Genomic DNA, 21218 nt, shown 5'->3' on the forward strand with positions numbered 1-21218 from the left:
TGTTGGGCACATCTTTGATTTCAGTTTTGCCCCAGATGTGCAATAGGCATTAGCCTTTCTCTAACCAAGGGCGATTTGCAAACAAAACATCGGCAGTTTGGGTCATAGAATGAAATATTCAGGAGGGGTATTTTCAGAAAACACTTGCAAAGACAAGCCTGGAGGCTGTGGGAAGGTTGGGTACAGCCTCCTGTCACCATAACCCCCCCGGCAGTCAGAGAGGAGCAGCTGTGGGGACAGAAGGATGTTTTGGGAGCTGGGCTGAGCTGGGTGGAGCAGGAGGCTCACAACCCCAGGGCTAATGCAGCAGAGGTGAGATGGACTTGGCAGCCACACCTGGCTCGCTCCTGAGGGCAGGATTTTCCCTCCAGGATACAGCAGAGTCCCATGACCTCCCACCACCCATTATCAGCTGGTGTTGAGCAAGCAGAGATCAAAACCAGGGTTTAGCTGCAAAATGACACGCAATAATTAACAGGGGCAACATCTCCAGCAGCCAGACGAGCCCAAGGACACGATTTTGTCCTCCAGACTGACTCAGGGAGGGCAGAGAAGGAGCAGCCACGTGTCAGCTTAGCAGCCATCAAACACCCACAGTAAAATCCTCTAAAAAAGAGGGGGAATGTACGTGATCCCTCCTCCTGGGTGCTGCTGTGATCAGCCAGCAGCTCCTGGAACACGCTGGACTGGGCTCTCAGCTCTGCCAGGGGCTTTTCTAAGCCAAGCCTGGCTGTTCTTGCCAGGGAAGGAGGGTGGTCCTGAGGTCACCCCAGAGATTACAGGGACTCTGCTGAGGGTCTGGCCTTGCCCTGCTCACAGGAATGCCACAGCAGAGCGTGGCCATCCATACAGAAAGATTTAAGGGAGAAAAAGAAATTCTAGCTGGGCAAGAAAGAGAATTTCCCCCTTCTCCTTTCTTGCTCTGTGCTGCATAAAAGGCACAGCAAGCAGAGGAATCTTGTTCCTGGCCAGAGCAGCAGCACTGCCAGGGCATTTCCCACCCAGCAGCCACCAAGGGGAACTGTCTGGGGAAGGTGCACTCAGGAACCAGACAGCACAGCAGAGCTGGGAGTGCTGCTGGAGTCTGCAACTGCAGCCAAAGGGAGCCTCAGCCTTCCCAGAACCAAGGATTTCCAAAAAGTTCTCCCTCCCCACAACAAGAGATTTAATCCTGAATGGATGGCTTTGCCACAAGCCACGTTGTGCCTTCTCTGCCACAGGCTTCAAGGCTTGGCCCGTTCCTCATCCCTTTTTCCAGCACTTGCCATCTCCCCTGGCATCAAGATAAAACAAATTTCAGTAGCACAACATCATCTTCTCCAGTCCTGGAGCATTTCCTCTGCTGTGAGCCAAGAGCTCCTGCTGTATTTTACACCAGTGCTGGGAAGGAGGTTCATGTGCACAGCAGGATGAGAGAGGAGCGTTAAATACTTGGGAAGAGTATTTTAAAACTTCCTAAAGCCAATACTGGGGCAGTCTGAAGTGAGTGCTAAATTACTGAGTTTAAAATCCAAATGACTCAGAGGTTCATCCCCCCCACCAGTGCTGCTGGAATGACTTCACAGCTGTAACAGCAGAGGATTTAGAAAAAACTCATTATAGAGAAGAGGCATCCTTGAGAAGTCCTGAATCTTCACTGCAGAATCCCCCTGTGGAAGCAGCTCTCCTGTCCTTCCTGCCCTGCTCCCTGAAGGGCCACCACACACAGGACTTTTGGACACCTTCCTGCCCCAGCTCTCCCTGTGAGCTCCTGCTGGAGCACAGCAAAGCCACCAGACCACCGATCCTGCCTTCCACCTGGCCAAAAGCCACTCTGCTTCTGCAGCACCTCATCCATCACCCCCTGCCTCAGCAGGTACAATTAACACAGCCTCAGGCTTTCATTTTCACAGTGAAAAAAAGGCTGAGCTGCAGCCCATCAGCTCCTGGGATGGAGCTGAGGATATTTAACATTAAACACTTTCAATTGCTGCACTTCTCGGTGTGACTGGTAGGGACAGGCTGGTTCCATGCCGGGGATGTGACCCCGACTCTGCCCCAGGGAAGGCAAATGCTTCCCAGACAGTGAAATCACAGCCTGAGGGAGCAGGGCTGGCCCACTGTCAGCAAGATGCTGCTCTCACACCCCTCAGCTGACAGTTTTCTGCAGAAGATTGAGCAAACCACAGGGAAGGAACATCCCTGAGGCTGGGCAGCATCCCAGCCCCAGGCACAGGCTGGCAGGGGGAGCAGCATCACCACCTCCCTCCTTGCATCAGCAGAGGGATGGTCAATCCTGCCTGGTTTATCAGCCCTAAACACTTTTTAGGTACTTCAAAGATATTTAAAGCAGGCAAACAATCAAAAACAAACAGGCTGGAAAACATAAAAGCAGATTTTTTTTTTCTATTCCAGTCTGATTGATGCAAAGGTTCAAAGATTCCTGTGAAGAGATGAGCTCAAAACTGCAGAGCCCCACAATCAAAGCCCCACAGAGCTGAGCAGAGCTCAGGAAGGAGAGGGGTGCTGTGCCCACTGCAGAACACAACCTGAAGCAGGGCTGCCTCACACAGGGATGAGGAGCCTCTGGAGCACCAAACAAGCAGGGCAGCCTCGTGCCCACCATTTCTCAGCAGGAGATCAGCAGAGGGGAGAAGTCAGGCTCATCCTCTGACCCAAACTGACAAGGCTTTACCTGTAAATAAGCCTTGTTCCAGCCTTGGTTAGAGAAAACCTGATGCCCACTGCATGTGTTGGGGGGGAAACCAAAATCAAACACGTGCCCAGCATCACAGCAGTAACTCAGAGTTGTAAGAGCAGCCTGTACTCCAGGACTGTACTCCAGGATTGCACTGGGTTTGCTCACAGAGCAAGCAGGGCAGGGCAGTGGTGTCTGTGCTCTGCAAACAGCACAAACCCTGCCAGCAGGCAGCTCTGGGAGCATCCCCATGCCAACGCCTCCTGGAACACCTGCAGCCCTCCCCACGCACTCCCAGCTGCCAGCTGAGGTTGTTTCGTGTCTCCTGACTCTGCTGCTGCCAGCAGTGATGGCTGAGGAGCTGCTGAAAGCAGAAGAAAAGCAGCCCAGAGCCAGTTCTCCCTCTGGAGAGGTACTGAGGAGGGCCAGGGCTCCTGTCTGCCTCCAGCCCTGGCTGCTGGGGGATCCCAGTCCCTGTGCTCCCCTCCCAGCTGGCAGGATCCCCAAAGGATCAAGGCAGCATCCCCAAAACTGGTTCCTCCACCAGGCAGGGTCAGCTCAGTGCTCCCAGTCCACACTCTGCTCCTCCCAGAGCAGATCTGCAGCTTCAGCTCATCTGGCAAAGGGCACCACTGCTGTCTGTCTGCACCCCAGGACATCTCCCAGTGCTGACTCTTCACCCCTAAAAACAACCCCGTGGAGCCACAGGAAAGTCCTTCACTTCCCTCCCAAGGCAAAGCCTACCAGTACTCAACTCTTAGCTTGCAGTGTGTGAAAGAGAAGGAGATTTATTCAGGGCCACATTTTTGGCTGTTTGGAGAAGCAAACCCAGCCCCTGTTTATTTACTTCATGTTCCAGCTCCTCTCCGGCTTCCTTCAGTTTGTTGCTTTAAGCTCTCTGTGTTTGCCTTTCTCAACAAGGTCGCTGCTTTCACAAGACTTCTGCAGCGCTGCCCCGTTTCCCCGGCCTCCAGCTTTGTCTTCTGACATCCAAATACTCTCAGAATATTAATTAAAATCATCAAGAGCTCAGCAAGGGGAGCCAGAACAGCAGAGGGAAACATCAGCCACTCCTTCCACCCCCAGAGCCTGGGGAAGGGCAATGACCAAGAAGTAACCTGTGAAGGACACCACAGTGAAAACCTGGCTCAGCCTTTGCTAGGAAGCTTTCCTGTACCTGATGGTTTTTATCACCTTTGCCTAGTCAGAGGATTTTAGCATCATATGCAGCCATTTTGTAACCTTGAGCAGGAAAAAGAATCTGAATGGAAAAAAAAAAAAAATGGAAAGCTCTCCTCACCATGAGATTTGTCAACATCAAAAGGCACGGCTGGTTCAGAAGCCAACTCAAATCTCAACTCTCTCACCTGCTTCCTATTACAGAAACAGATGTTGCTCTGGCTGTAAACTGCTGCTATTAATAATATAAATAATTATGCTCTTCTAAGGTGCACAGGAGGGTACCAAAATTTCTGGCAGTCATTAAATACATCTCCCTCCCCTGAAGGGCTCAGAGACACATTGGTGGCCTCTCATCCTCTGCTGAAGTTTGGAATAAGGGAGCTGAAAAGGAGAAAAGCGAAGGAGAAATCAAGGAGTCAGGCTCCTCTCCACAGGCTGTGCCCTCTGCACATCCCCCTGTGACAGGGCCAGCCCTGTGAAGCCCAGAGAGCCCAGCCAGGTGTCACCTCACACTCCTCCCCTGGGCCCAACCCAACACACAGCTGGGTTTTACCTCCCCAGCAGATTCCCAGGACCTGGAGAGGGGAAACCTGCTCTCAAGATCCTTCTCCCCCCCTGCACTGCAAATCCCAGCTGTTTGCTGCTGTTCCTCCCAAGAACACTTTGTCCTTCTCTCAACAAACAGCCTTGGGAATGTGAGAGCAGCACGGATTAACGGGGTCACTGCAACCTCCAGAGCTCTGCCTGCAGCTGCTCAGCCTTCCCCAGCCTCCAGGGATCACACACACACAGACCTGCAGGGCTCTGGCTCGCTCAGAAACAGCACTGCTGCCTCCAGATGTTCACACAGCACATCTGGATCTGCAGAAGGCACTGAGCAGCCCATGGGCCACATCCACACTTGCTCTGACCCAGACACTGCACCAACACTGAGGTTCATTTCCTCCCCTTTCACAACAAAGGGACCTGGCAGCAGGCAGCCCCTGAGGAGATGGCAGGAATGAGCTCTGCAGGAGTTACAAGAGGAGATGAGGTGCAAAGGGAGCCTGGAGAAGCTGCTGTGGTCCCCTCAGCATTTGAGACACCAGCTCAGCTCCAGTGGGGCACAGCAGGGCACGCTGGCTCCCTCACCACACCTCCATTTACCAGGAGAAGCTCCAGCACTGAGGTAGCAGGTTATCAAATAAAATCAATACAGGGCACACAGGCACAGCCAGCATCTCCTTCCCCTCCCAGGCACGCTGCCTCAGCCCCAGCACCATCCCCTCCACCTCAGTGCCACCACCAGGGCACGGTGCCCGTGCCACAAGGTCATATTTAATGAGTGCACACCTCCTGAGATGCAGTGTGTGTGAATTAATGACCACAGAGCTGCCAGCTGGGAGTGCCCGTGCCAGGCACCCACCCGTGCCTGCAGTGGGCAGCTCCAGGACAGTCCCCAAGCCAGGCTGGCAGCACTGTGGTGACCTGTCTGAGCTAACCTGCTCCCTGCCAGCACAGGCAGAGTGACCCAGAGCCACTAAAGCCACTTTGGGCTGCTGTGACCAAGGGTTGCCACATCTTGTCTCCACGTTCAGCACTGCTGCAGGTGTTCCAAGGGTGGGATGTCACCCAGTGTGTGCTGATGGTCCCAGCCTGCCTCCAGCCCCTGCCCTGGGCTTGTTACTCGGTGCTAATCAGAACAAGAGCAGTCAAAAATCCCTTCCAGTCACTCCTGAAAGCCTCAGGTATCAGTCAAATCAGAGAAAAGAGCCCTGCAGAGCTTTAAAATATACAAAAGCTGGTTTGCTGCGTGGCATGTGGAATGTCATTCCCAATGCAGATTAATTCCATTAACTCCTTCTGTGCCCTTTTTTGGGGATCCTTCCCTACCTTTGCAGCTTATGGAAAGCACAGAGCAACCCATCACAGTCCCCTTTGTAGTGAAGGCACTCACTGCACAGCCTTATTCTGCTCTAGCATTTGTGTTCCCTGCCCACTTGCACACGCCTTCCCCTCCCCACACCACGAAATTCCTGAGACTTCCCAATGCCACCAAAGCCCCAGGAACTCACCTTGTGCCTCGTAGGCAGAGTAGGGATGAGCTGCCCCCACGTCCTCCTCCCCTGGGCCCAAGCCAAGTGCTGCCCTGAGCTGGGCCACGTTCACCTGGGCTGTCAGCTCCCCGCTCCTGTCCCCGATCTGCAGCAGGAAAACCAACAGGGCACTGGTTAAAGGCAAGCAAACAGCTCCCAGCCAAGGGTTGGCCAGCCTCACCCCCAAAAATCAAACACAGCCAGCCAGAAGTGAGCTTGGAGACACCCGAGAGGCCAGACAGCTCCCCAGCACTGTTCTCCAGTGATAAATTGGGAGAGGGTCGCTGTGCTGCAGCTCAGAACAGCTCAGAGAGGGCTCAGCTCGCCCACTGCCACAGAAATGAGTCCAAATGTGCAGGTCTGGGCTGTCCATGGCTTGGCAGGGAGCCCTGGCACTCCCAGCCCCCTTCCTCAAGGATTTCCACAGTTACTGAGCAGCAGACACCACGCTGCCATCAGCCATGTGGGCACACACCAGGGCCCCGAAAGCCCTTCTTCTCCTGGCTCACAGCCACACAACTCCGAGTTGTTCCTAGTCACCTACCCACACAATGCTCCAAAAATTCTTTTCCAAGTCCACACTTCTCCCCAGTTCCCACCTCTCGCTGAGGCCAAGGAAGCTGATGTTACGTGTTTGGATGCTGATCTGTCCAACAGCTCCTGCTACTTCAAACGAGGAGTTGTGGGACACAACACTGGATCCTCCTCCAAGTTTAACCCACCCAGAGAATGGCTGTGCTGCCCACCACCAGGGACACCCAGAGAACAGCCCCTCATCTCCAGAGGAACAGAGCCTGTGTGACAGAGGAAGACCTTGGCTGCTCCCCTGGAGAGGCCAGCTCCTGTTAAATGCCTGGCAACAGCTCCTTTGTGTCCCCTGCCACAGACTGCAGCATGGAACAAACCCATAAATCCCCACATTATTTATGACAAAGCCCCAAGCTCCAGTAAAGGGAGGCAGATCAAAGGGCTTATCACCAGGCATAAATCCCCCTGCCAATTACAGGAGATTTGCTGTTGACATCATCTCCAGAGAAATTACTACGTCCATGTTAGGTCTTACAGTCCTTGATGCTCATTTATTAAGTGCTTCCCTGACTTCCACTCATCTCAGATCATCTCCAAAGCCCTATTAACAACCAGGAACAGACAGGCAGGACAATGACCCCGGGCAGGAGCTGCCACACACATCCCAGCAGAGCCCTGTTTCCTGCCCTCAGCCTCCCAGGAGCTGCACTCTGAGATGACAAAAGCACTCCAGAGCAGTGTCCTGGAGCTGGGGCAGCTTCCAGGGGTTTTAGGTACAGATCCTTTATTCCAGTGGGATTTTGTGAGTAACCTCTGATCAACCTGCAGCAGCTTCCAGTGTGGTTACTCTGAGCTGGTTTCATTTGGAGTCAAATGCCACCATTAGATTTTTGTTGGGAATAAAGTGATGTGAAGCGAGTTATGAACATCAGCGTGAAAAGATTGGACTCCACGAGGTTTCTCCTGGCCAAAATCCTGGTGCTTGTCAAAGGGACAGTCTCTGCACTGCTCCATAATTCATGCTGGGGGGACTTCAGCCATGTGCCACGAGGAACCCACTCCTGACACAGCTGGAGCCACAGGCAGCACCCTGCAGTGACAACACTGGGACTCCCCACCCTGCTGGGTCTCCCCTCCACCCCCAAAGACCCCAGACCACCAGTGCTGATCCTCCCAGGGCCCTCAGATGATGCATGGCTCTGAGGGCTCTGCCCCAGCCTGAGCAGAGTTGGGAAAGTCCTAAGATGTACAGGGCCAAAGAACAGTATTTCTTCAGTGTGTCTGATAAGTATAATTAAATCTGTAATTAGGCTGCTGTGTCAGCCCTACTCGGAGATTTAGCCAACCTAACAGACAGGCAGGAGAACACCCAGCACACTTACAGATGGTGATTTCAATTAGTGCTTCAAGAGGGCAATTTCTTCATCTGGGGAAGACTAAAGAGGCCACAGCCTATTTCCTCAACACACTGAAAAGAGCAAACAATGGAATTCTGGCTTTCTGCACTTCTGAGCCTCCTGAAAATGGCAGGAAAGCTGCAGAGAGCTGGACCAGGCCAAGGAGAAAGCAGAGTAGCTGCACACACAACCCCCCAGAGGGGTGGCAGTGGCACAGGCTGTGTGCATCAGGGACAGCATCCACTGCACCAGGACACTGCAGCTCCAGCTCAGCTGGGATCTCCCCGTGCTCAGCAAAGTGGGATCTCACAGGCTGCACTGCTCTGGGTGCACAACACCTTGGCCAGCCAGTGGACAAGTCCCCAAGATCCTTTCTCACCCAGAACTCTGGTTGAGAGCAAAGTACAGCTCACACGTTTGCTGCAATAAGGGGCAAGGCTGGGAGCCTCCCATCTAAAGAGTTTTCCAGCCCAGCTCTGCAGCTCCTAAGAACACCAGCACAGTGGAAGGGCTTTCCAGAGCAGTGAGAGCAAGGTAACTGCACTAATATAACTCCTTGGCATAAAACAGTCTCGCTCTCACCAGGAGTCACAGGTTCCCTCTGGTTTGCACCAGCTTCTCTTACCTCTTGGGAGATTTCAAGATGTTTCCTTGCAAAGTGCAAAGCCTGCTCGTGGCTCCCCAGGGACACGTAGGCATTTCCAAGACTCCAGCAGGCTCTTCCTTCTCCCACCCTGCAGGACAGGAAACTGTCAAACCACAGAAATGCTGGGCAAAGCCCAGCTGGGCCTTTTGGAGAGCACTGACAGAGCTCCTCGCTCTGCTTCCACCTCCACAGAGGTTCTGTGCTGGAAAATGAAGCGTGCTGGACACTTGAAACTCTTCTTACACTGAGCTCAGCAAGAGCTGGGGATGAACAGCCTGGGAAAAGCAGGATTGTACCCACAGGGACAAAATTAAGCACTGCAGCAAGGGCCAGGATGGTTTGGCTTCCCTGCTGAGCCCCAGCCCGAGGGGAGAAGCAGAGCTCCTGCCCAGCTCCCCCCAACCCCACCAGGACTCCTGTCAGAGCTGCACAGGGAGAATGCAGCACCCAGCTCTGAGAGGATGCACCACCAGCCCGAGCTGAAGCAGCCAGGAGAGAACTCTGCAGGCAGCAGCTCCAGCTGAGCCCCAGCACTGCATCACCAGGGCGAGCACAGCACAAAGCTGCACCCAGCAGGGCACAGGGACAGATTCCACGAGGTGTCCAGGGCACTGCTGCAGGTGTCCAGGGACAGCAGGGGATGTGGGGGCTGCCCTGTGCAGCCCCCCAGCCTGGCTCCCAGGAGCTTCAGCAGCTGTTTGCAGGAGCAGGCAGAGCCTCCTGCTCCCCAGAGCCTGCTCAGCTCTGCAAACGAGCAGATGTGGGGGGAGAAGGGATAAAAAAAGCACCTGGGGGCGCAGGGGGAGGTTCAGCATGACTGCAACTCCCTTTTCAGAGGTTTGGGCGGGTTGATCAGCATTCCACCGTTTTTCTTGTCACCCTGTTCAATGCCTTCTGCTCACAGGGTGTGTTCCCAGAAATGCAGGAGCCCACAGGCCTGCACCCCCACAGCATGATTCACCCTTGGGTGGGATCGTGCCTGCCCCGAGCAGAGGCTGCCCGGGTGGTGGCACAGCTCTCCCATCCTGGTGTCCCTGCTCCATCTAGTGGAGGACACCCAGCCTCCGGAGGAACTCAACACCACGCTGCAAAACCACCTCAGCTGCAAGGGGGCTCAGGATCAGAACAGCCAGGAGAAAAGAACCAACATCTCAAAAAAAAAAATTAAAATTTAAGACAATTTAAAAGGCAAAGCCTCCTAAGTAATGAGGAGCAAGACCAAGAAACAAGATGCATCATCTGCACTCTGTCTATGCAACATCATCTGCACATGGAGGTTTCCAGCATCATCCCAGAGCAACAGGGCAAAGTGGCACATCCTGTGTGCCCTAAACACACGGCTTTTAAGGGAAATACAACTTCTGTAAACATAAGGGAGCTCTTGAGAGGCCCTCCTGGGAGAACACAGCAGCAGCCACTGGCAAGGCACTGAGCTCGATGCATCTTCTTGAACCTGGTTTCACCTTTCTCCTTAGAAATCTCACTCAGCCCACACAGACACAGCACTGAGGGCACAATCTCCAGGTTTGAATGATGTGAGAAAGGTGAATCAGGTCAAGATTTTGACAGATGATTGGACTAAGGACTGGCTGCCCAGAGATGCCTAATGACTTTCAAGCATACACATCACTGGTGCTTAACCCCAGCAAGAGAGAAGTCAGAGAAGGGTCAGGGCTCTCCACCCTCACCTGAGGCACTCCTTACCTGTCTCCCAGCTCCTGTGCTATCACCAGGTGCCTCAGGTGGTATTCAATGGCTTTCTCATAGTCTTGAAGCAGTGTGCATGTGTTCCCCAGGCTGTAGCAAGCCTGGGCTTCTACTGCTTGGTCCTTGAGCTGCCTGGAGAGCTGGAGCGTTTTCCTACAGGGAACAAACAGCAGGAACAAGACCCTGGTCACTGCCAGGCCACGGGGAAGTCACCCCTTGGAGCAACACCCTGCACGGCCAGCACAGCAGCCCTGCCAGCCCAGGTCCCTTGTCACAGCCCCTGGAGCTGGGGGCTGGCTGTGACAGCTCAGGGTCCCCAGGAGCAGCCCTGGCACTCACTTGTAGTACTCGGCAGAGATGTCGAACCTGCCCAGGAAGATGTGGGCGTTGCCCAGGTTGCTGTAGGCTCTGCGCTCGGCAGCCTTGTCCCCAAACTCCTTGGCGATGGCCAGGCGCTGCAGCAGACACAGCTGGGTCAGCACACACCCCTCTGCCCCGCAGCAGCTCCCCTGGGCAGCAGCTCTCGGGGCTGCAAAGCTCCCACCCCCGAGCTGATGAACCTGCCTGCAAGGGGGGCTGCAGCAGGAAAGGCTCTGGGGAGAGTGGGAGCGATGGGAGCATCCCAGTGCTGTCCCCCCAGCATTTAAAAACCAGAGCAGCAGTGGATTTCCACCTTCCACTGCGAGGGAACTGATGCACACTCTGCAACAGAAGCTAAATTGCATTTGAATTGGGGCAGGGACTTTGTCACCTCACCTCCCTGTAAAGCTTTGCAGAAAGTTATTATGTTCTACAAGCAGCATTTATTCTTGATCAACAGCTCTTTCAGCAGCTTAATTAAATTCATGGCTCGCATTTATTAAAATCTAGACTGAGACAAATTAAGAGCAGAAAAAAACTCCTTGCTAGACCCAGCTGCAATTTGCCCTTGGATACCTCCTTTGGTTTCCAAGCCAACAGCACCCTTCCCTCGAGCTGCTCACGAGGTGCTGATGGGGGCTGGAGTAAGAATTGCTCAGTGTGAGTTGGTACAACAGGGCAGACCCTGGGGCTCGCACAGGAGGGAGGAAAACAGCTGGGGGAAACTTGTCCCTGTGCTGTGGTGAGAAGGAAAGCTGCTCCCAGGCCCAGGCAGGGAGCAGAGGTGTCTCCTACCTCCTTGTGGAAGGCAATGGCCTCGCTGAAGTTGCCCAGTAAGTACTGGGTGTTGCCAAGGTTGCCGTAGGCACGGCCCTGTGCAGCTCTGTCCCCCAGCTCCTTCACCAGGGACAGGTTCCTCCTGAAAGAAACCAGGGCAGAACATCCATGAGGCGCAGCCCTGCAGGGACACGGGTGGGAACCTGCAGAGGAAGGAAGGAGAGGCAGCCCTGCAGAAGGCATTTCCCTCCTGGCAGCTCCGGCCAAGGGTGCAGGTCCTGCTGCTCTGCTCCCTCGGGCCATGGGTGTCACACCTGTGCTCACACACCTGATCCATCCCACATTAAATCAGAAACGGCCTCACTGCAGCACCAGGGCCACAGGAAGAGGATTTCCATGTCCTGCTCCAGGGACAGAGGCCAGATGCACAGTTCAATGCCAGGGCTCTGCTCTGGGAGCCTCCTGGCATTTCTTTATCTTGTTTTTACCCCCTTTACACACACAGCACACAGAGAATGGTCGAGCACTCACCACTGGCACAATTTCTCCCTTTGGCTATGCCACATGCACCACTCCTTGGAAAAAGGGTGGTGAGCTGTTCAAAGGCACTATCACATCCTCAGACATGAGGGGAGGGATGTAAGATCTTATCACTCTCTTCACTTAAAAAGCCTATTTTAAAATACTGCACCACAAAAGCAGAACTCTGAGGTACAAGGAGAAAAACACAAGCCCAAAATTCTGGTGCCAACCCTCCCATGTGGCACACGACCGATCTTTGAAATGATTTAGGAAAAGGAAGGTTGGGACAAGTGAGATAAAGTGCAGATCCTTGAGAAGAACCAGGACTTCAAATGTTCCCTTGGGTGACAGGGTGGAGACACACAGGGATCCATCCTCACAGAGGCCAGCAGAGAGCAGCAGGGGCCACAGCAGCTGGAGTTCAGCTCTGGCAAGCAGCAGACTGCTGCACTTCATTGCACGACCACGATTCAACCCACAGCAAGTTTTACAAAGCCAGTGCCAGCATGAGTTTTAGCTCAGATTTTATAAAATACCTTTTCTCACCTTCCTTGAGATTAATTTGCCAACACAGTTTGGCATCTCAAGGAAATATTCCTAATCTATTACAACCTGCAAATTCTCAGCCAGTGGCCCCGTTGCCTGCAGGAGAAGGGGCTGGCCAAGCTTGGATACTTACTCATAATATTCTGAAGCTTTCTGTAGTGTGTCCTTGACTTCCTGAGACAGGTAGCCTGGGTCCTGGGCTGTGTTCCAGGATAAGTGCTTTCCCTTTGCATGGTAAACATTCCCTATATTATAGAGAGCTCTGGCTTCACCTACCTAAAGGGAGGAAGAACAGGCAACAGCAAGGCATCACACTTCACATCCCAGGATGGGCAGAGATGGTCAGAAGCACAAGCCCACATTTTCCTTTCCCCTCTTTCAGAAGCACAAGCCCACATTTTCCTTTTCCTTCTTTCAGAAGCACAAGCCCACATTTTCCTTTCCCCTCTTTCAGAAGCACAAGCCCACATTTTCCTTTCCCCTCTTTCAGAAGCACAAGCCCACATTTTCCTTTCCCATCTTCACCTTCACAGCAGCAGGAGATGTCTGATGGCAGCCAGAAGGGAGAGCTTCACCCTGCAGCTCCTTCCAAAGCCCACCTTCACCAGATCACGTTCACTGACTTGCAGACAGGTTATTTTTAAAGGCAAGAAGAATTTCCTGCTGGAACCATTACCTTGTCTCCCTGCTCCTGAGAAATGTCCAAGTGTCTCTGGCAGCAAACCACAGCTTCATCAAACTGCCCCAGGATTTTCAGGGTATTCCCAAGGTTGCCACTGGCCTTGGCTTCTCCAATTCGGTCCCCAATGGTTCTACAAGATGAAGGTGTTAAAGAGCTCAGAGACTTTTATTTATCAAGTAAAAAATATCTGCTTGAGGCAGATTTAAGCTGCAGCTTCCCAGCACAGACACCTAGCTGGAGAGCTTCCCACAGGCTCCCACAATTCTGAAGGCAGATCCTTGTTCCCAATTTGCTGTTTCAGAACTGCTCTAATGACTGCAGGTCACTACAGGGAGTACTGGGGACAGAGGTGGACACTGCTCTTGCTCCAGGCACCCTGCTCACACCCACATCCCCTTCCCCACCTCCCTGCTCTGAAGGCAGCTGTCCCATCCTTGGTGAGTCCCAGGTTCTCCACAGGGCCAGTTTGGGATGTGTATTTCTGGGTTCAGGCCCCACAGAACCTGCCCTCACTCGAGGCTGTGCCTGATGGGGAGAAAGCAGTGCTGACACACTCACCTGGCCAGGGTAAGGTCGTGCTTGTGGTACAGCAGGGCCTTGGAATACTCCTTCAGGTAGAAATAGGCATTGCCCAGCTGGCTGTAGATGGCACTGAGAGTCTTCAGGTCCTCTGTCCCCACCTGCACTGCTGCTTCAAAGAAGGCTGCCCCAGCTTTGAAGTCCCCAGCCTTGCACAAGCGCTCTCCTTCCAGGGCCAGCTCCAGGCAGGATGCCTCCATCCTGCCAAAAACAAGGGAATTGTTTCTAGAGGAGTGTGGCTGCAGTGCTCCCACTCTGCTCTGCAGTGGTCACAGGGTTTGCTTCATTGCACACCTTTAATTTTGCCCTGGACTCAGAACACAGATTCCACCTGCAAGTGGAAGGTGTTCCTGCCCGTGGCAGGGGTTTGGAATGAGATGGTCTTTAAGGTCCTTTTCAACCCAAACCATTCTAAGATTCTCTGATTTACAGACCACATCTGCAAACAGCCAAGGGCAGCCCCTGGGCTCCCAGCAGTAACACCTGCTTTCCCTCCAGGTGCTGCAGAAGCCACATATCCAGGAATTCATACCTGGACCATTCTCCCTGGGGTAACAGCAAGGGAAACCAAATTGTAGCAGGTTTTTACTGGATTCCAGAGAAAACCCTGGACTGTGCAGATTTTCTTGGCTGAGCAGCTCCCAGCACTCAGTGTCTGCTTTTCATTACCTCTCCTGCTGTCAGGTTTTCCACAGGCACTCAGCACATTGGCCTCCAGGCCAGCTCTCCTCCCGTGCATTTTCTGCCACCTCTGGCACTGGCACACTCCATGCTGTCAGAGACAGCACTGTGAGCAGTGACACTGCTTGAAGAGAGAGAAAGCACTCCCCTCTGAGTGCTGCAAGCCCTAAATCACAGCTGTCCCTGTTGTTACACCATGCCTACCCCAAGCTTTAATTGGAATTGTCCTGCCTGCTGCAAAGCCAGCCCCTTTCCCAAGGGGGATGGACACAGCACGTTCCTGCTCTTCTATCCTGATCCTTCTCTTTACTCTTTTTCTGCTCAATTCGTTTGCAAAAGTCAAAACTATCTAGGTCAAAGGTGGACATGTGCTGAGGAAAAAAACAGAGTTCCCTTGTCCAGAGGCAGAACAGCAAGGGTCTGCCAGAAGATAATAATAAAGATGATAACCCAGCACCTTCCACCTGGGGGCACAGGGAGGTGCAGCAGGACACCCCAACCCTGACAGGTTCTCCCACAAACAGGCAGTGTCAGAATCCGTGCTATTGATGATTCTGAGATTGTAAAAGTCTCTGTCAGCCCCGCTGCCAAAGCAGAAGCCATAATTGTTTGTGCTGGTTTCCAGGTTGTTTATTCTGTTTATCTCTCACATGTTCTGCTGCCCTGCCCAGCTCAGTCCTGCAGGGCAGCGTGTGGGGCTCTGCCCTCAGTGGGATGTGACAAACATTAAATACCAGAAACTCCCTGGGCTGCATTTACAATAACGTGCCAATATCTGTCACCTACGTTGGACAGTGTGTCCCCAGCCTGAACCAACAGAAAAATGCCAACACCACAGTGAGACATGGAGGGCATGAAGAAGGAGAAAAAGGACAAGGCACACCCAATTTCCTCCAGCTTGTCCCCTTTGGACCCCTCATCTAGAATCTTAAAATTTTACTTTTGCACCTGTGCCACACTTAATTATTACTGATATCAAACACTCAGAGCTTGTAATTCATCCTGTAAGATTGAAAACTCTTTTCCATGGCCAGAGATCACAGACAGTCTCTGTGGGGGCTCTGTCCAGGGGGGTTCCTGACCCCTGCCAGGGTCCCAGACCTGCCAGGGCAGCCAGAGGGAAGCCCTGGACTCCCACATGGCAGCACAGAGCTTTCTCAGCTGCCAGGAAACAGAGCCAGCTCCTCCAGGAGCAGCTCATCGACTGCCTGAAATTCAAACCCATTTCCCTGGCAATCTCCCTGCTCATCTCCCTGCTCTGTGTGGCTCCAAACACACACCTGGCATCCTCCAAAGCAGGATGACCACAAGCATTGCCCAACAAAAGAAAAACAGCATACAACCCTGTTTGAAACTCTCCCTCCAAAGACTTCTTCTGCCTTGCTGTTCCTTTGTCCCCAAAGCCACCAAGGAACAAGGGGAGAAGGGGGTTGTGAAGCAGCTCCTGTGAGCTCCCACCTCAAACTCCCACACAAACATTTCATTCCAAAGCAAAGCCCTCATTTGAGTGGCTATTTTATGATACAAAAAAGCTGCTTGTGGTGCCAGAGCAGCATTTGTCCCTGCCTCAGCTTCTGTTTGATAGCAGGAATAAAAATATTAAGATGAAAAACATTTAATTGCTCTCTGCTGATCCTCTTGCTAGACCACACGAAAATGAGTAAGAATGAGTTTCTGCCTGGGATCCCACCAAAATTTCATCAGTCCCAAGGTAGGTCCATGGTTTGTAGATCATCATCATCATCATCAGGTATTGATAAACCTCTGCTGATACATCTCAAACAAAAGGAGCTTTGGGACTGAAGGAAGACAAGAAACAGCTTGTACTCAAATCAGCAGGATTAACTTCAGGCAGCTTAGTGGGGATGAATCTTGAGAGGACCTGAAATGCAGGAATGAGCCACTAGCACTGGAGATAATGTTGGATTCCAGTTAGAAGGCAGCAGAGACAGAAGCAAACTAACTTGAACTTGAATTTCAACCCAAACTGAGCTCAAATTTCAACCCAAACAAAACTCTTTCCAATATCCAGGTTGTCTTTGAGGAATTGAGTTCACCAGCTGTAAACAGTCCAAAAAACTGGGGTGGAGGCCAATTTCCCAAATTCATGGCATTGCTGTACAACTCGTGTGGAATTTGTTGGGTGATTTTAAGAACTTTGAACTGAAGGTTCCCATTCCCACAGCAACAAAACCCAGGTAATACATTGCAGGGGTGGGACCGTATCTGCCACACCCCAAAGTGAATTTGGTGTCCCAGAGCCCACTTGGTGACACGTTCACACTCTGTGGGTGCTGTCCTGGTGTTCCCATAGGAACTGTCCAGGCACAAGGCAGTGACACGACCTTCCAGTGCACACAGCCCTTAATTAAAATCTGTTTGTCCTTGCACAGGCTGCTCTGCAGAGTATCTGCCTTATCTAATTAGCATCACTGCTCAGATTTGGACCTGAGCAAACAAGAGGAAGGCACAGGAGGCTTTTCCCTGCATCCTGCTCTGCCAAGCCTTCGCTGCCTTGGACAAGAAACAAGGATTGCAATTGTTACCCACCTGTAAAAGCCACCTGCCCTGCAGAGCTGCTTTTGGGAAGCACCTCTGCATGCAGTTCAATCACTTCAGGCTCTAAAGCATGCAGGGAAGCAATGCCAAGGGCAGAGGAATCAACTAAAGGTCAAGGAACAAACTCAACCACACTAAAACTCCACTTTAAAAAGCTTCCAAACCCACAGCTCAACTGCCATAAAACACAGCTGAAAGGACAAACCTGCCACTAAAGGGAAAAGAGTCAATGACAACAAGGTCCAAGCCCTCCCCTACCTCTTCTGCTGCCTGTGCATTGTCTGAACAGACACCCAAAGCCACTGGCAGAAGGAGGCAGTGGGGCTGAGGCCACGTACAAATGCAGTGTTTGGCCACTGCTGCACTCAGCAGTGTGCCCAGAATTCTGCCAGGGGAACGAGGGGCTGGCAGGATGCTGGCACATGACTTGGTCCCCATCTGTGTGGCACCTGCCGGTCATCAGGCCAGGAATGGATGTCACCTCTCACACTCGTGAAGCAGAAAAGGGTGACCTCCCACCATGCATGGCAGGTGGAAACCTCTCCCCAATCCCTCCCTCCCTCCTCCTTAAGTTTTTCTTTAAAGGATAACTGATGTGAAGGCAGAAAGAGCTGAGAAAAACGGGAGGAGCAGCCTTGAACAAGAATTCCCAGGGTCACCCATCACTGTCAGGCAGCAGCTAATGAGGAGCTGGAGCTCAGATTGCCTTTTGCCTGCTGCAAGCTTGCTCAAAGAACTCCACAGCAAAAATGCGCCTCTGGAAAAAGCAAAATAGAAAGATTCTCACATATCAAATGTTTTCAGCAATTTGGAGAAGGCAGAGACAGTCCCAGGAGTGCTGGGGAAGCCAAGGACACTGTGAGAAATAAAGGGAACAGCACAAAGTGCCACCAGTGCCATTATCAGTGATCACCATGACTGCTGTCAAACACCGTAATTAGGATATTATAATTGGGTGATGACAGAGGTCCCCAGAGTGGGAACACCACACACTCAGACCTCCCAACACCCTGCTCAGGGCTGCCTTGCCCACAGCAACCCGTCACAGCTGACAACAACTCCATCGGGGCACACAGAAAATTATCATGTCACCAGACAGAGCCTGGGGTCACTTGTCTGCTGCCTAAAATATTGCAAATATCACAGGGCAAGAGAAACTCTTCCTGCCTGCAAGGTGAGACTGCCTTTAAAAAAAGGAGAGAAGGGAAAAGGAAAGGTATTTATAGATATTTGATTCATGGTGGTGGGGGGCGATTGCAGAACTCATTCCCAATCAGACCTCGTGTAGTTCAAAACTCCTAGCTTTTAGACAGAAGGTAAGGCAGAAAAAAACCTATCAAAACCACCAAGAGTAGTAAAAAACTCCCCCTAAGTATTTCTATTGATTTGAATTAGTGAAGCAACAGATTTTAGCATCTTACTTGCAATCTGATTAGGTCTTGTACAAAAATAAATCTAATTCCAGAGCGCTGGTGACAGGCAATTAAACATTTCTTCTGAACCAAAAAAGGATCAGATTTACCAGGTGCTCAGTGTAAATGCATATTCACTGCCTTAACGAACTAAATATGCATTTAAATAATTACTTTCTTTAAGGGCGTGCTGCCAGTCAATCAAGCTGGGAATTATTCCCCTTCAGCAATTTCCTCTCCCAGCCCTGCATGGCTCCTGTAGCTGAGAGGGAGCTGATGGCTCTGAACCCCCAGGTCCAGGTGGCCTCAGACCCTTGGGGATGTGTCCCTCCACTGATGGGGAGTGCTCCAAATATTTTCCTTTGCCTCCCTACCTGAGGAAAGCTGGTCCAGGTCCTCCTGAGGCACAGCCCGAGTTTATTCACGGTGAATTTATACCCATTTAGCCTCAGGCACTGCTCTTCTCTGCCTGGGGCACTCTCCCAAGGGTTTTGGGCAGTTTTCCTTGTTTACTCTGCTCCAGGCAGGGTCCAGCACATCCACACCTGCCTCTCTCTCTCACTTGCTCCCAAATGAGTTCCAATCTTTAAGAAAATCCCATTATTTGCTCCTAAACAGGTGATTTCAGCTTCCTACCCTCAAATACATTCTCTTTGCCACTGCACCAATCCATCATTCAGTCCCTCTTATCCACACTGCTCCTCTCCATCACCAGCACACCCAGCAGCAACCTGGCAGGAGAATAATGAAAATACTCAATTATCTCTCTCCCAAAGCCAGATCTGGTGGAACGTGGCCAGCACAGCCCCTCGCTCCCCACCCACATCACACCCCCAGCACCAATCCCCTCCTGACAAGCAGGTTTGTGTCTCCAACACGGGCTGGCAGGGAAGGTGACAAACAAACCAAGATACACACGAAATGAGCCTGATGCAAACCACTTTTGGAAGCTGGAGACAGCACACGGGAGCTGCTTCCCCTCCAGCCAAAGGGCAGAACCCCTGGGACACCCTGACCTGCACCTCACCTCATTAGTGAGGGGAAGGAAACAGAACCTCCTGTTGAGTTTGGAGAGGAAAAGGTCAGAGATGAAACCAGGAATGCTGCACCCAGCCCTCCCAACTTCTGAACTGGTTCCAAGCATCTGGGCCAGACCCCTGCACATCTGGAGGGGAGGAGGTTCCCACTCCACACACTGCCACTGCCTGGAACATTGCAGTGAGTCCTTTCCGTGACCCCTGAGCTGAAAATCACAATATCCACACACACTCACTGCTGCTGGGGAAGTGTTTGCTCAGGCTGGAGCTGCGGGGATTACCCACACCGAGCGATTTTCACCGCAGGCTTTTGCTTGGGGCATGAAACAGAACATCCAGAGGGAAAAACTCCAGGGAGTTCTGGAAGCTGCTGGGTCTGTGTGCTGGCTCCAGATTTCCTGTCCCCTCACTGCTGCAGCATCAGTGCTCCACAGTAGTCATTTCAGCTAATTGCCATCTACCATTAGCTGCAGAGTACTTACAAGGGATTCAATTCCACTGCATATTTGCTAATAAATCCCAAATGGCACTGAGGAAGACAGCTGTATTTAGCTGCCTTTACCCTCTTATTAGCAGTGCTGAATAAGACCCCATTTCAATGGGGAATGGCTCCAACAAGCTGCGTCATTGTCAGAAATCCAAATCCAAACTCCCCACTGCCTGCTGGAAAGCAAAAGTCATCCAGCATTCCCCTGCTTACACAACCTCTGTGCCTTTGATCCTTGGGGAGGGGGGAGCAGAGGACAGATGGGAGTTATTTGCTGTTTTCAGAGCATTTGATGAAGCAGATTACGACTCTGAGTTGGTAGGTGCAGAAACTTCAACCTAAGGACTCCAAAATATTTTGCAGAGGTGCGAGGGCAGCGATTGCCCCATTTTTCAAAAAGGCAGCTAAGGCTCTGGGGGAAGATTACACCTTGCTGTGAGCCAGCTGTAGGGAAGGGAAAGGATCCCCAGAGCCCTCCCTCCCTCCCAAGGGCCAAGGGGAATGAGGTGCAGCACCTCCCATCCAGGCAGGGATGCTCCCAGCTCAAACCACCACTGAAGATGCCCAAAGAAAAGCCCCCAGCTCCAGGAGCTGAAGAGATCCCCGACCTGCAGAAACCTGAGCCACACCTGGGAGCTTTGGGCTCTCAGTAAACGATACACTGGCAACGATTATCTTGAATCCATGACCCAAATGCTGCCCACAAATCCAGCTGGACCCACAGGAAGAACAAGGAGCACAAGGAAATTTTTCTGTGTCAGCTGAGGAGTGAAATTTCTAACAGGCAATGAGCACAAATTTAAGTCATTGTGCTCCAAAATGACTCAAGTATCAAAGGACTACCATGGATGTAATTAACTTCCAGCACTTGAAAATGCTCAGACGAGATTAAGGTGCAAATGTGAATTTCATCTCAGCCTGGTTAACGGTTTCACTTGATAGCCAGTTTCAAAGCACTTAAATTATAAGATGCAAATACTTTGCAGGGTCTGAGGAAGTGATGATTAAGGAGATATCAATTTGAAAATTAATTCATTAAAACATATTCTGACTCCCAAACGGGGAAAAAAATTATTATGAATCTACCAAGCGTATGAACTGATCAAATTCTCTGAAGGAGAACTGTGCAGGAGAGCTCACTCTTTCAAGAAGAGTGAGAAGGAAATGAGCCTGTAACACAATTTCTTTGCACAGCTCAGCAGCAGGGCATAAACCCAACCACCAGCAGCCACGTGAGAAAAACAGAAATGAATGAAGAGGCCAGGAGCATCAGCTCACCAAACACAAGTGGAGTCATGATGCTGATATCTGGGGCTGCTCTTTCCTTCCCAGAAACACAAAACCCAGCAGTTTGGGTTGTTCCT

General features: G+C 51.9%; 1 protein-coding gene across 3 annotated transcripts in view; it reads right to left on the reverse strand.

Moving 5' to 3' along the window:
• GPSM1 (G protein signaling modulator 1) overlaps positions 1-21218 on the reverse strand; it is a 63952-nt gene that overhangs the window by 28697 nt on the left and 14037 nt on the right. For all 3 annotated transcript variants that reach the window (XM_085556251.1, XM_077787915.2, XM_085556252.1), the window contains exons 2-9: positions 13658-13879; positions 13094-13229; positions 12551-12693; positions 11368-11491; positions 10552-10667; positions 10210-10365; positions 8485-8593; positions 5914-6040 (exon numbers count right to left, since the gene is read on the reverse strand). In XM_085556251.1, the coding sequence (XP_085412377.1) occupies positions 5914-6040; positions 8485-8593; positions 10210-10365; positions 10552-10667; positions 11368-11491; positions 12551-12693; positions 13094-13229; positions 13658-13879 (1133 nt within the window). The remainder of the gene's footprint in view (positions 1-5913; positions 6041-8484; positions 8594-10209; positions 10366-10551; positions 10668-11367; positions 11492-12550; positions 12694-13093; positions 13230-13657; positions 13880-21218) is intronic.

The sequence above is a fragment of the Lonchura striata genome, chromosome 17 (assembly GCF_050655825.1).
Source record: "Lonchura striata isolate lonStrDom1 chromosome 17, ASM5065582v1, whole genome shotgun sequence".
NCBI classification, from domain to species: domain Eukaryota; kingdom Metazoa; phylum Chordata; class Aves; order Passeriformes; family Estrildidae; genus Lonchura; species Lonchura striata.